This window comes from Erythrolamprus reginae, chromosome 2, assembly GCF_031021105.1.
Source record: "Erythrolamprus reginae isolate rEryReg1 chromosome 2, rEryReg1.hap1, whole genome shotgun sequence".
Taxonomy (NCBI): Eukaryota; Metazoa; Chordata; class Lepidosauria; order Squamata; family Dipsadidae; genus Erythrolamprus; species Erythrolamprus reginae.
The window spans coordinates 202,040,731-202,055,133 of NC_091951.1; the positions used below are offsets into that span (position 1 = coordinate 202,040,731).

At 38.2% G+C, this 14,403-nt stretch overlaps 1 protein-coding gene across 5 annotated transcripts in view; it reads right to left on the reverse strand.

The window, feature by feature from the left end:
• Window positions 1–1,023: 1,023 nt before the first annotated feature.
• The window catches only part of WNK3 (WNK lysine deficient protein kinase 3), a 119,133-nt gene continuing 105,753 nt past the window's right edge, over window positions 1,024–14,403 (reverse strand). For all 5 annotated transcript variants that reach the window (XM_070741284.1, XM_070741285.1, XM_070741287.1 and 2 more), the window contains 5 exons: window positions 13,305–13,768; window positions 12,396–12,607; window positions 11,924–12,025; window positions 10,441–10,643; window positions 1,024–8,364 (listed from right to left, as the gene is read on the reverse strand). In XM_070741284.1, the coding sequence (XP_070597385.1) occupies window positions 8,035–8,364; window positions 10,441–10,643; window positions 11,924–12,025; window positions 12,396–12,607; window positions 13,305–13,768 (1,311 nt within the window). In that variant the 3' untranslated portion in view covers window positions 1,024–8,034. The remainder of the gene's footprint in view (window positions 8,365–10,440; window positions 10,644–11,923; window positions 12,026–12,395; window positions 12,608–13,304; window positions 13,769–14,403) is intronic.

The following is a 14,403-nucleotide window of genomic DNA, read 5'->3' on the forward strand; positions in this document are numbered from 1 at the left end:
TTTCATAACCTTTCATGACCTTTTAATTATGAAGGCTGCCCAAGAGTCCAAAGCTTCACCAGTATGAGAATTTTTTATTCAAAATCAGGGCAGAATTGCCAAGACCCGCCGATTATTGTAGATTGTTCTCATTCTTTCGAACTTCAATTTTACTTTAAATATGCCTGCTTCGGTCTGTGTTGTCATGTTCCTCCAGTTTTTACATCAACTTTCAATTTATTAGATTTTTATCCCACGTTTATTTTTTAATGAATAACTCCTGGTGAATACAATCCTCTTCCCCATAACAACCACCCTGTAAGGTGGGTTGGGCTGCGAGTGAGTAACTTGCCCAAGTCACCCAATCAGAAGTAAATTCAAAACTTCCTATCTGGTTTTCTCCTGGATTCCTTAACTTCACCAAGAATCTAGCCCAGTGATGGAAAACCTATGGCATGGGTGCCACAGGTGGCATGCAGAGTCATATCTGCTGGCACATGAGCTGTTACCCTAGCTCAGCTGCAGCGCACATGTGCACACTGGCCAGCTGATTTTTGGCTCACACAGAACCTCTGGGAAGGTATATTTTGCTTCTGGAGGGCCTTGAGGGAATGGGGAAGCTTCTGGTAGGTAGGGTGAAAAAAATGGGCCTACCGTGCCCACCAGAAGTTGGGAAATTGGCTGTTTCTAGCCTGGGGGGGCAGGAGAGGCAATTTTCGCCCTTCCCAGGCATTGACTTATGGGTGTAGGCACTTGCGCTGTGTATGTGCATTTTCGGCACCTGAGGGGAAAAAGGATTGCCATCACTGATCTAGCCTGTGTTACTGGAGTCTCCATATTTTTTTTTTGACTTAGCATGTAGCACAAACACACTGCAAACCATAACTGATTAGCGTGATGAGTGGAGCAAGTATGCATTTTTTTACTGTTGTGTAAATAAATTCTAGAATAATAGCCATTTAAAAATCGAGTTTACAAAAGCAATGAAGGCTTTGCAGCACCTTAACAACAATCTTTCCTATTTTAGCAATAAAGACTAGGCAATTTTTTTCCCAACACAGCCTTTATTTTCCTTTGTAACAATTTAAAAAAATATTTGTTAATGGTTGTGTACAAATGAAGTCAACTCACAGCTTGCAAAAATAATTAAAAAACACATGAAATAACTGCTGATAAAAGACATTCATTTTCTGCCATAAAGATTTAGGGCTATGTTTTTAAAAAAAAAACACTGAATGGGATGCTTCATCCATGTTATAATGAACAGGTCACCCACATTCTATGTTCAATCAGAAACATCTCAGCTTTAATGCCAAGTTGATGGGTTGAAAATAAGTCCTATGATGTTACATTAAGGTATAATTCACAGAGAGGTAAGAAAGTTCCTATTTCTGAAAGTGAAACATTGCCAATGTGGAGACATTTATTCACAGGATATACCTAATCATATTGTCATACATTAGACCCACATGCTCCTCAGTTATTTCTAGCTAAGAATAAGGTGTGTGTGTGTGTGTGTGTGTGTGTGTGTGTGTGTGTGACAAACAGGCCTCTCTTCAAATATGTTACTTTTTTTAAAAAAATAGAGAAGTCCTGTGTTGTATTAGAATTTTTAGAAGCACAGCACCTCCAATGTGACCACCAAACCAACCAGTAAGTGATACTGTGTGGCCTAAATTAACCATAACAATGAGCCACAAACATCATCCTGCTTTGGATGCTTTAAAAGGTGGAACAAAAGCTGATACCTGGAAGTAAATTAACTCTTCAGCAACTAGGCGCAAGAGACAGTAAGATTCGTAGCTGTTTGCTCTACTATCCCTTTTCATATACGTAACTTTATAACAGTACCTGGATGTACATTTCTACAACTCTCAAAGATACTATTTTTCTTCCCACTTGCTGTTTTCCTGCACTTACCATCTTTTGTTAATCGAAATGAGAGAGAGAGAAAATAGCTTAATCAAATGCTGGACAGATAGCCTCAAGGGATCTGCTGGAGGTCTAAAACACATTCAGACTTCCACCCAGGGGCTATCACTGAGGGCTGCTCAGTATTTGGTATGTTGATCATTTAACTATAGAAAAACTGTCTGCCATGTTGTAAAATATATGGTACTTGTTATATCTGTATTCCTGTGAGAATTGGCTTCCCAAACAATACTTTATTACTCTATCGATCAAGGAAATAATGACATGAACACTTTAGGTAATGTGTCATATAATTATTGTAATGGAAGGAACAAAACTATTAAGTGATCGCATTCTTTCAGCATGCTAAATGCCATAACCACTACTAATTTAAATTGGCTCAGTTCCATTAACTTCAAGGAGACATTTTTTATGTGCACAAAGTAGTTGGTTAAAACATGTATGCTGAGACACTTGTTCATTGCAGTTTAATTCTAAGGAAACTAGTACCGTAGTAGAATAATAACATGTATATATTGGGAACAAGTGTACAAATGCAATATGGTATTTGGTTCTGAGAGTTAATTATGCTGTTCAAAATTAGCACAATTCTTTTTTTTAAGGAAAATAATAAAAATTTGTTTGATCTCCTAAAGCAAGTTTGTCTTTTTACCCTTTAGTTGTATCAGTTTTGAAAGTGAAATGTTCAACTGGACTAATAAACTGAAAACTACTACTTAAATCAACTGGTTTATCTTGAAAATGTAGTCTGGAAACATGAATAGAATATTACGAGTAATGTTTTTGAATCTGAAAATTAAAAAGGAACATATGAGTTTACAGTATTGCCTGAATGTGGTTTCATGTTTTGTCTCCTAAATTCACTGTGTAAAATCTCTTTGCCAGTCAAACACATCTGATCCTTTACACTTTGCAAAGACATGAAATCCATGTTTGGTATTCTCCCTCTTACACACATGCTCCTTATGCGAGTATTAATGTCAACACAAATTGTAACAGCATGTATCAAGGGTAGAACAGCAACATATGTTTTTAGCATTAAATCTTACTTGAATCTAGGATGAATGTAAACAGAAAATACAATACGCTTAGCAGAAAGGAAGGATAAAATGAATTAGTAGTGGAACTTTTTAGACTAAACCTACAACCTTGTACTGTCTCTTTCCCATTGATCCATCAACTTGGGTTAAGCTAACAAATTTGTCTACAATCCTTCCAAGCAATTGCCATGAGAAATTCTTTTCTAAAGAAAATCTTGTTTTTCCCACTTAGGTGGTGGTGCCTTGGGTAATGGAAGACGGATGAGGCAGTTGGTCACACTCCTTGCTAAGTTGCTGTAACCAGTTGGAATATAACTAGGAAAAAAATGCATGGAGCTGTTCTTTTTATTCATCTGTCATTATGTTATACTCAGGTTGATGGATATACTTATGAAATCTTTGTGAACATTAAACATTCTCCTTAAAAACAGTAAATAGAATGAGCTCTTGTGCCAAGTTACAAACAAAAAAGGGGGGGGGGGGTGAAAGGAAAAAGCATGTGTCAAAACACTGTATCCAATTTAAACAGACAGAAACAGTATAACACATTGTTTATGCCACAGCCTAGACTTAAACAGCACTAACAAATGAGGTAGGTAAGAAACATGAAATTTCAACAAAGAAAACAATTCAGTTTGAACACTACTAAAAATTCACAAAATTACAAGCTCAGCCTCGAGCTTCACAGCAGAAAAGTGCCTTCCAAAATATCCCCAACACCAAATTCACAGTTTGATTTATTTTAAAGAGGGTGCATGCTTCAAAGAGAAAACAATGAAAAAGCAACAGCTAAGAGAAGAAAAACTGGACAGTAAATGTTTCATATTAAATGCAGAAACTCAAAAATGCATAAACATAGTAAGTAAGTATGTATGTTTCCTCCATTGCTGGTGCCTTTACATAGCTTCAAAAAAGGGGGCAATCCAACTAGAAAGAATCTGTTTCTCATCTTTTCCCCAAACCTAAAGATATAGTAACAATAATATTGCCTGAGTTTACGTATTTTTGTAGTGTTTAAAAAATCTATGAAATCAAAGCATTTTGAAACTTTTGGGGGCAGAGTAATTTACTATCCACACCACAGTTAATACATTGGCCATGTCACATTCTCTGAACTCTGGCCACTGAAGACAGGAAGTAAACTTTATAAAAGGATGCTACTTCACATCTCTTCTACACCCCCCACCTCCCTAGCATGACAAAATCTCATTATGCTTTTCCATTTGAAATGAAGAAACTCAGCACATAATTATGTTAGATCATGTGTTCTATATTGATGAGGCTTTTCAAAAAAATAATAAGCAGGGGAAAATATGGATCTTATCAGCGGCAACCACTTAGCATCTAATTCCAGCTTAAACTGAAATCCCAGGTACAAGTGGTACTGGTTTGAATAGATCTGGTGTCAAACTGTCAAACAAGTTACTTCATGAATATCACTTTAATTCTCTTTTCAGTAGAAAGATAAGCCACATAAGGATTTCCCAACTCCTCAAGGCTTCAAAGAGAGCCTTTTTCCCCGTCAACTGTAAAACAGTGGATTCTTTGAGGGAGTTATAATTAAAGCAAAAGGAAAAAGAAGAAATTTGTATCTAAGTTTTACTTAAGAGGCATTACCTTCACTCAACCTTTGCTGCCCACATACAGAAAATAGGAATCAGGTCTATTCTCACTGTTTGCAAAATGGGTGTTATGCCAAATTGCTGTTTAATTTCAATACCAAGTTATTTCTGAATTCCACCCAAGAAGGAAAGGGGTTATGTAAATCTGACAGTTAATCCGCATGTATTAAGGTTGCTTTTCCCTTGCCTACTGTTGTTCAGTTGTACGCCTTCCTGATCTTAAGAAGTCCCAGGCTCCATACTATAGTATAAGCAGAATTTTAATGTTTTTGTGTAGCTTAATTTGACCTAAAGAGGTATTTTTAGGGGTATTCTGTTTTGTTATAAATGAAGGGTTTTTTTTTTTTACACAATAAAACAAAGCCTTATGTCTGTGCTCGCGATGTCTACATTTTTCTAAATAAAGAAGCAATATACTGTACTGTATTTTGTAATTCTCAACCGAGACAAACTACATCAGATTATGGGTCATGCCAGTTTAACATGAAAATTGGGGATTGAATTAGAAACAGCATGGACAAGGCAAGAGGTATACAATTTTTTTCTTCAAAATTGCTTTTTGCAAATAGGAATACCCTGGTTTCAAAATCCCATCAAGAGATAAGCCGCAAGGAGAGGCTATTTTATGAAATAGGGAAGGTAGAAATTCAATGAATACACAGCACTTCAAACTGACCCTGTTCTCTACAGAAAATCAACAGCAATGTAACCCTGATACTGCTATAGTTATACTGGTTTCCCTCCAACACTGAAGTACACTCTACAGTTTACTCAATAATCAGGCTTGCACAAATGCGCCAGTGTTACACCACATTTCCATATCAGAAACACAATTCATATATTTGTGTGCCTGAGAGAGTTGAATGGGCCAGGGATCCTTAATATAGATAAATCAACTTTTAAGACCATCACAGGTACTTCCTAGCAGCTTGCATTTTTATGAACATTAAGTTACAGAAACTAGAATTTTATGCTTTCCTAACAAGTGAATTGCTGACAAAGAGTTTATTTTAAAGACTTTAAAGCAGAGAAAAACATTGAAAGCAAATATGATGTGATCATCTGTCTGCTCACTTTGTGCCCCCCCCCTCTTCCTTATGGAGCAGATTATAAAGGCACGGATGGGGCTGTAGGAAGAGGCATAATAATTTATCCAGTGCTCTGTGAGTGGAAACTGTTTCTGCTCATGGAAATGCACTACTGATTTCCCCACAAATCATATGTATGTCTTTAAAAAAAAAATAACACTGTTCTTACCTAAGTTCTTCAAACTGAAACTTTCTTTAAAGTATATATGATTTTACTGCTGCAAATCAGCAATGTACTTTTCAAGCATCAAAAGGCTCTAGCTATTTTTTTTCAACTTTCCAGGAAAAATCTGAAAAGATACTAAGATTATCCATTACAACAAGGCACTGCAAATCTTTGCAGGCAGAACAAAGAGGCTGCATTAAATGGAAGCAGAATCTTTGCCCAGAATGCAGAGGGGAGAAATATAATATATCACTAAGACTACCGATGCTGTTTTATAAAACAAAACAAAAAACAAGTAAATGGTGTCTGAAACTGATTTAAATAAAATAATCTCCAGCAACTCAGATATTCCTGGCCACAGTACTATTAAACCAATGGTACATTAATTTCAGATTTAAATGTGGTCTTTTAGATAAAATTCAACTAATTAAAGCTTTAATGAAATTATCGTAAGCCTCCTTCCATGGCTTGCTAAAAATATTAGACAGCTGGAAAAATGACAGCTATCTTAAAAAATCCAAAACACAATAATTTAAGTCTGAACTTAAAGTATAGGGTGGCAATTTTCATTCCAGATTTTAATGAAGGAGGAAAGTAAGCTTGATGTTATTTCAGCAAGTGCTTGAAAGACTTGCAACAAAGGAAGCAACTTCTGAGTGCACATAAGAATACTATTTCCAACAAGAAAGGTATAAACTGATTATGTATTAGAGAAAACAAGAAATGTTAGCTCCAGTGAATTATGACCTCCCTCATAGTTCACAGCCAATGAAGTTAAACATGTACCATTAAACTAAACTAATTCTCTATCAAGGTGAAATCATAGCAGTAATCTTCACATGGCAGCTGAAATGCAGTTGATAAAATTAGTGGCTATATGAGATATATACCTCCAAGGGATGATGCCTCTTTATTTAGCATTTTTTAATATTTTTTAAGGATTTAGAATTGGTAAATTTTAGACTTTTTTTAAACAGGACATCAAACTAGCAGCATTAGTTATAATTAAAAAACAGAAAGCCTGCCAAATGGAATTCCAGCACCATACCCTTACTGCCATATATTCAGGTAGAATATAATTTGTAAATGTAAAGATAGACTTTCACCTTGACAATCTAATTCAGTAGATACTAAAACCTTTAATGCTTTGAGAAACAACACTAGGCATCTAAACTAGGAGACTGTATTTCACTAATCTGCTGTAAGGCAATCCATTAAATGCAAAAACTATGTGCACTAGACCCTGTTTCAATTTATAATCTTTTTCCAACAACCAAATAAATGTTGAATATGGACCACAAATGATGTGAAAAATGACCAAGATGGGACAAGTTTTAAAAAAGGCTCACAATAGTCTCCCAGCCCTAGTTCCCACCCTTTCCAATGCTACCTCCTCCCCCCACCCATTCCATAATATAAGATTTGTATCAGCTGCAAAATAAGCTTTAAAAAAAACCCCTCAAGATTCCCAACACAAGTACAATAAACCAGGCCAACATTCCAAGGTATCTACAGAATACAGTGGGTGTTAGGACATCTAGCTGCATTCTACAAATAGTTCTGAATTGTCCAGGACAGCTTTCCCAAATCAGAGAAGGCAGCAACTGTATGCCTCTTCTTTCAGCAGTGCTTCACTTCCAAAAGGCCTATCTCCGGGACAGAAGAAGGAAAAATTTACGATAGAATTAAACTAAACAAACTACAATCATTTTTTTTTACCCTATAGTTAGCCTGTAGTTTGAGCTGCCGATGAAACTAAATGAAAAAAAATAACAATAATGTGAATATAAATGTCACTCTTCTCTGCTGATCCCTTCCATTCCGTACATTAATTCAAATGCTAGTAAGTGTATAATCCAAGAAGAGTTACTACCAACTTCAAAAAACAGTTGCCACAAAAGCAAACAAGAGATATGGGGCAGGAATGACAAGGAAGGCTTATTAATAAGCAGCACATGGCGTGTTGTCCATCTCAGGAACAAAGAGATGTACAGGCCAAAGCTCTCTCAAGTACTTAAAAAAATCCCCTAAAGAAAATGAAATCAAGTATTCAAAGAGGAGAATGCAAAGGCAATCTCCTACCATTCCCATATCACTGCACTGGGAAATGCACCCCCCAAATCCAGGCAGCAGAATGCAAGGCAGAGAAATGGAGTCATGAGAGATAGGCACAGTCCCCATATCTAGCATTGTTTTGCTATCCATCTTCACTTGGGACTTGGGGGGATGGGAGTTGGGTTTTGCACGGGTGATGCTGGAAATGCTGGCATGCTGATCCCTGGTTGAAAGGGTCCCACTGTCTGGGCAGGGACCACGACAGATTGTTGAGTTGTCCCAGAAATGCCCATCCATTGCACTGGGTAAGTTGTTCCTGCGATGGTGTTATACTGGCACAAATGTGGTATTCCATATGGCGATAGTGTGCCAGAAAAGGGTGACAGGGGAAGTCCTTGGGGCAAAGCAGCTGGTACAGTCCCGCGGATCTGGGAAAGTGAGGAAATCCATGTGGAGGTGTAGCCCACAGTAGATGTCGTTGTCTTAAACACAAGGGAAAACAGAAACTATTTTAAATGCAAGAAAACATACTCAACAGCTGTCTGTGGAGCATCTTTGTGGTTTTAAATAGTACAGTAACAGGAGAGCATGGAAGAGAGCCAAAGATGCAGTGGAAGGTGCATACATTTGAATGAACATTACTACGTAGTGGAGATTTTCACTTTCAACTTTTAATATCATAGAAACACTATTTCCTTTCTAAGTACCTACTCCCAGCTCACCATTTTCAGAGCTATCCATAACATAAGGCTGTGTGCAACACCATTCCTTTCCAATACCATTCATATAGAGCACCTAGACCTTTAAACAGAAACCATATACTCAGAAAAAAACATAATAATCTCTTACTGGTTATGATTTATCCAGCAAATGACAGAATCAGAGCTATTCCAGCATTTCCCCACACAAGATCTACTAGGGTTTTTTTTAAAATTGAAAGTCCTTTATGTCTCCCTGCCACCAAAGTATATCAGGTGTGAAATTGTGAAGAATATATAGCCTAGCAATCTAGGGGATATATAGGTTTGAACTTATCAAATATCTTTGAAGACTCCAGTGTAAACTGGTGAAAAATAGCAAGCTAGTCTTAATGCTTAGAATGGATTGTCTGCCATTTATGAGAAAACTTCAGGAAATACAGATGGTGAAAATAGTTTAATCAGAGGGATATGTGAACAATCTAAAAATACCGCATCAGGACAATGATTTTGGCTTACCTTAGAATGATCAGGGAAATTTTTTTTGAACCCGTTAGAATTAAACATAATCTTATAATAATGTGACCCAAGATTCATCTACCTATTAATAGATTTTGGTTGACAAATGTATCTTTTTCTTTTATGTACACTGAGAGAACCAAAGACAAATTCCTTGTGTGTCCAATCACACTTGGCCATAAAGATTTCTATTCTATTCTATTGTATTGTATTGCATTCTATTCTATTCTAGTTAAATAGACCACATACAAAAAGAGTGTTAAAAGTTTTACCTTGAAGCAACATTTTCCCTGGGAAAATGTGTGTTTTCCATTTACTAACTGGTGGTACTTTGTATATTATTGATTTCAAACAAATGTTTTCTGTGTATCTTGATCAATTTTGCACATTTAATTGAAGGTACAGTGGTACCTAACGCCTCTACTTAAGATCTTTTCTAGATAAAAACTTAGTGTTCAAGATTTTTTTGCCTCTTCTTAAGAACCATTTTCTACTTAAGAACCCAAGCCTGGAAAAATTTCCTAGGAAATTTCAGAGTGGCACAAAGGCCCAACCAGTTTCCTGCCATTCCCCCTTTAATCCTGGACATCTCGGGCTTTCCTGGGCTGCCAAAGGAGCCTTTCGGTGGCATTTAAGGAGGCTTTGGCAGTCCAGAGCAAACAAAGCATTTCCTTTCTCTGGGCACTTGGAGAGAGAATAAACCTCTGCCAGCGCCCAAAGAAAATAAACGCTCCCTTTGCTCTGGGCAGCCCAGAGCGAACGGAGCGTTTTCCTTTCTCTGGGTGCTTGCACCCATTATTTGCTTCTACATTGATTCCTATGGGAAAAATTGCTTCTACCTACAAACTTTTCTACTGAAGAACCTGGTCATGGAACAAATATAGTTCTTAAGTAGAGGTACCACTATATTTGAAAGCTGAACAACTTGTTTCAGATCATGCCACAAAAGTTCACAAACTGTTTTGGCTACTCTAAAACATTTATTGTTCTGTGGTAGATTTTACTTGTCAGTTCCTAATTCTAGTTATAAATGAAGTTAATCTACTATTAGATAAAGATCAAATTACACTGTAGGCCATCAACAGGCTCCTTTGAATTAGGGATGGATAATTGTGATTTCAGGATTTCCCTTTGACGGTAGCGGTTGAGAATTTGGGAAGTTACAAACCCAGCAAATCTGGAAGGTACCAGATTGAGAAAGATGAATCTAATACATTACAAATTTTAAACTTTGTATGTCACAAGTGTCAAACTCACCGTGTCACATTGCCATCATGTGGCATATCACATTTTTTCCTTTTGCCAGTTTGACATCCCTGGTATATGGTAAAGACCTCTTACCTCATATACTTTGCTCCAGCTGTCAGTATCCAGCCTGTGCTTGTTCTGTTTGATTTGATTGAGGCTTGGCTTGATGAGGGAGTTTCCCACCTTTTCTTTAGTCCAATCATCCACCAGTTTATGCAAATCATCTGTGAACATTCCTTTTTTACTAGCGGTTGTCTGCTGACAAGAGGCAGTGCTACTCACGATGCAGAGTTGTTCTAAAGAGGAGCAAGGGTATTTAGAGGGTATTCTTCAAATAGTTATACCAAAACATTGAACCTGGGTGACAAGCAACTTCCGAGTCTTGCAAACCTCTTCTAGCCCTATCTGTGGTCGGGAAAATATAATTCCCTCAACACTGTCAAACTATTCACTAAGTCTGCATTACTATTACTACTAGTTTTTTCTCATCATTCCTATCATCCATTTCATCCCAGTAAGGACTGTATGACTGTAAATTGTTACTTGTATCCTTAAGATTTTTATTAATATTGTTTCCTCATTGCTTATTTGACCCTTATGACAATCATTAAGTGTTGTACCATATGATTCTTGACAAATGTATCTTTTCTTTTATGTACACTGAAAGCCTATGCACCAAGACAATTTCCTTGTGTGTCCAATCACACTTGGTCCATGAAGAATTCTATCTATCTTCTATCTATCTAAAAGATCTCCCTGTATCATGCTATAATTCAAAGAGGTGGGGCTGAACATTTGCCCATTTTTAAATTTTATTTGGGAAGTTACAAACCCAGCAAATCTGGAAGGTACCAGATTGAGAAAGATGAATCTAATACATCACAAATTTTAAACCTTGTATGTCATGAGTGTCAAACTCGCCGTGTCACATTGCCATCATGCGATGTATCACATTTTTTCCTTTTGCCAGTTTTACATCCCTGGCATATGTAAAGATATGTGAAAGACTGGGTGGTTTTAAGGGAGGGAATGAGAGCATTTAATCTTCTCAAAACTTCCAAACTTAAAACCTTCCAACCTTAAAACATTCTTCAAATCTCCCAAAGAAGGAGAATATGATAAAAGCAAAAATCAGCCACTTTGCCCATCAATTTCAGCTACATAATATGGCATGATGACCTATATGCAGATTTCCCCTATCCATGTATCCATTCTTGTTTAATCATTATGACTTAGGCTGCCTCATTCACAATGGGAACTTTAAATAACTTACAAACTAGAAGAAGCAGAACAATGTATCTACTAAAATATGCAAATATTGTGACATATATATGTTTTCTTTTATGTATACTGAGAGCATATGCACCAAAGACAATTCCTTGTGTGCCCAATCACACTTGGCCAATAAAGAATTCTATTCTATTCTATTCTATTCTATTCTATTCTATTCTACTCTACTCTACTCTACTCTACACTCACTCCACTCCATTCTATATTTCTATGTGAGGAGGATGAGAGAAATGACAATAAGAAAGCAAGTGCAGCATCTGAATTGCCCTTGCGCATTTGCAAATACCTTGGTTAGTTTCTGCTTGTGAACAGCTTTGATGCAGCAAATGGGCTTGAATGCTCAACTGATAGTCAATCACAGAGGCAGCAGTGGTTGCACAACAGCATTCTGGGTGGCAGAGAAGGCAGAAACAAACAATCAGAAGCAACTAAAATAGCATATGCGGTAGGCTGGGCGTGGGGATGATAATGACGGCATGGATTGCATTCAGGATCAATATGCCTAAATCTGTTTAGAAAAATTAGGTTGAAAACAGTCTAACCTCACTGGCGGAAAAGGGAAGAAAGCCAGGTGGCAAACAGGAAAGTCTTAAAGAGTTTTGAGTTGGCAGACATAACCTTGTCAAACAATATGAAATCCTAGGGATTCATCCACAGACTAGTGAATTCAACTTTTTTGTTCTGAATTAGGAAACCCCTGGCCAATCCTCAAAAAGGCCCCTAAGCTTTGTGTATGGTTCCCACTTGCATTTTCTTACCAGCAGCAACAATGCCATTGTCGACATGAGAGTGAGATTGTGGCCGGCTGCGCAGCTTGCTTTTGAAAGATTTAGGCCGCCGTGGGGATGACAGTTGCAGGGAGAGGTCAGAGGATTCTGACCTGCTATCTTTGATGGAGCGAAGACGATCATATAGCTCCTGCAACTCCCTGTTCTGTTGAGCTTGCAGGCTGACTACTTCCTGGATGTGCCTTCATGGAAACAGGAAAAGAAGAAAATCTTGGCATGTTCTCAATTACTCTTTCACTTCAATAGTCACCTCCCACTGGAAAGCAGGGAGCTTGAAATGATGTAGCTCAGGCCAACGGCCTCTTTACTCTCAGCCTGCTTGGGTTTCCTCAAGATGCAAGGGAGACCTGTTTCATGGCATATGACAGCATGGGATGAGACCTTTCCAGTTTGATTAAAATTAGTTGTAAGAAATACTCTATGGATGACCTGCTCCCTCATAGAAAAGTAACTGTTGTTTCTTTGAGACAGAAGGAAATTATACTTCTAAAGACATACTTGCCTTGTTGCACAGGTACCATTTTAAAACAGTGTTTTTCTTTTTAAACGTACTGATTCATTTATGAGCAAACGTATGTAAATTCAGTTGAGTAATTGACATATAACTTACAATTGACCATTAAAGGCAGACAGCTCCATGCTAACAGGTAATTAATAATAAATGACAATAGAGAACAGAAAGAATAGTTTTAGACAAACAAAATGAAGTTTTGTCTGACAAAGTCTATCCCCAAAACAGATACCACAAGTAATAGCTTAATAAAGAAAAAATAATAATTGTCCCCTATCCCATTCTTTTCACAACCTAGTAGGATAGTTCACTGGGATGAGATACAATGCAAATCTTTATAGTTTAAGACTCAATCTTAGTGCCCTTACTTCTCTCTCAGACGCTGTAGCTCCAATTTCAGGTCCTCATCTTCAATTTCAGATTCATCATCACTACTCATTGGAGAAGATGCAGAGTAAAAAAGAGAACTACGCCTCTTTGGGTGAGTACCGCCCCTTTCCTCTTGAGACTGCTGGTTTGACTCCCAGCCTTCGAGGCTGCCACCACCCATGGGTGCAGAAAGTTCACTGTCAGAGCTAGGCTGCTTCTGGATCACATCACCTTTAGACCATGGCTCTGAGCACGACTGCACACTGCTTGCAGTAGCAGAGGTCTCTTCCTGTTGCTCAGAGGTGGAGCAACATGCCTCTGTTTCACCCATGGCACTGGGCAAGACAGCAATTTCTGTTCCTCTGGGACAGCTTTCATCTGTTCTAAGCTCCAAGGAAGGAGACATCTCAGAAAACTCACTTTCTGAAACACCTGAGGACAACTGTTGCGGAACTGTGATGACCTGAGGGGGGTGGGGGAGATAGAGAAGAAAGGTACATTTAATTCAGTAGAGTTCTACAAAAATGAAGCTTAAAATGAGCTGCTACACTATTGAAAAGGATTTGAGACTCACAGGGCATAAATAATATTTGCATTTCATTATGCACATTTAAAGAATTACTTGTCTCCAACTTTATGCTACAGTAGTACCTCGTGATACGAACCCCTTGTCATACGAACTTTCCAAAATACGAACCCGGGGTTCGGAAATTTTTTGCCTCTTCTTACGAACTTTTTCCACCTTACAAACCCGCTGCCTGAACACCGAACCCAGAAGTTCGGCAAAAGTTTGGGTTCGGGTGGCCGCCGAGAAGCCCCGCCGCCTGGCTGTCGCCTTTTGAAACAGCCGGGGGGGCTTCTCGGCGTCCTCCCAAACCCAAACACCAAACCTGAACTTTTGCCGAACTTCTGGGTTCGGCATTCGGGAGGCCGCCGAGAAGCCCTGCCTTTTGAAACAGCCGGGGGGCTTCTCGGCGTTCTCCCAAATGCCGAACCCGGAAGTTCTGCAAAAGTTCGGGTTCAGCGTTCGGGAGGACACCGAGAAGCCCCACCACCCGGCTGTCAGCTTTGCAAAAGAGCCGCGGAGCTGTCGGCCGG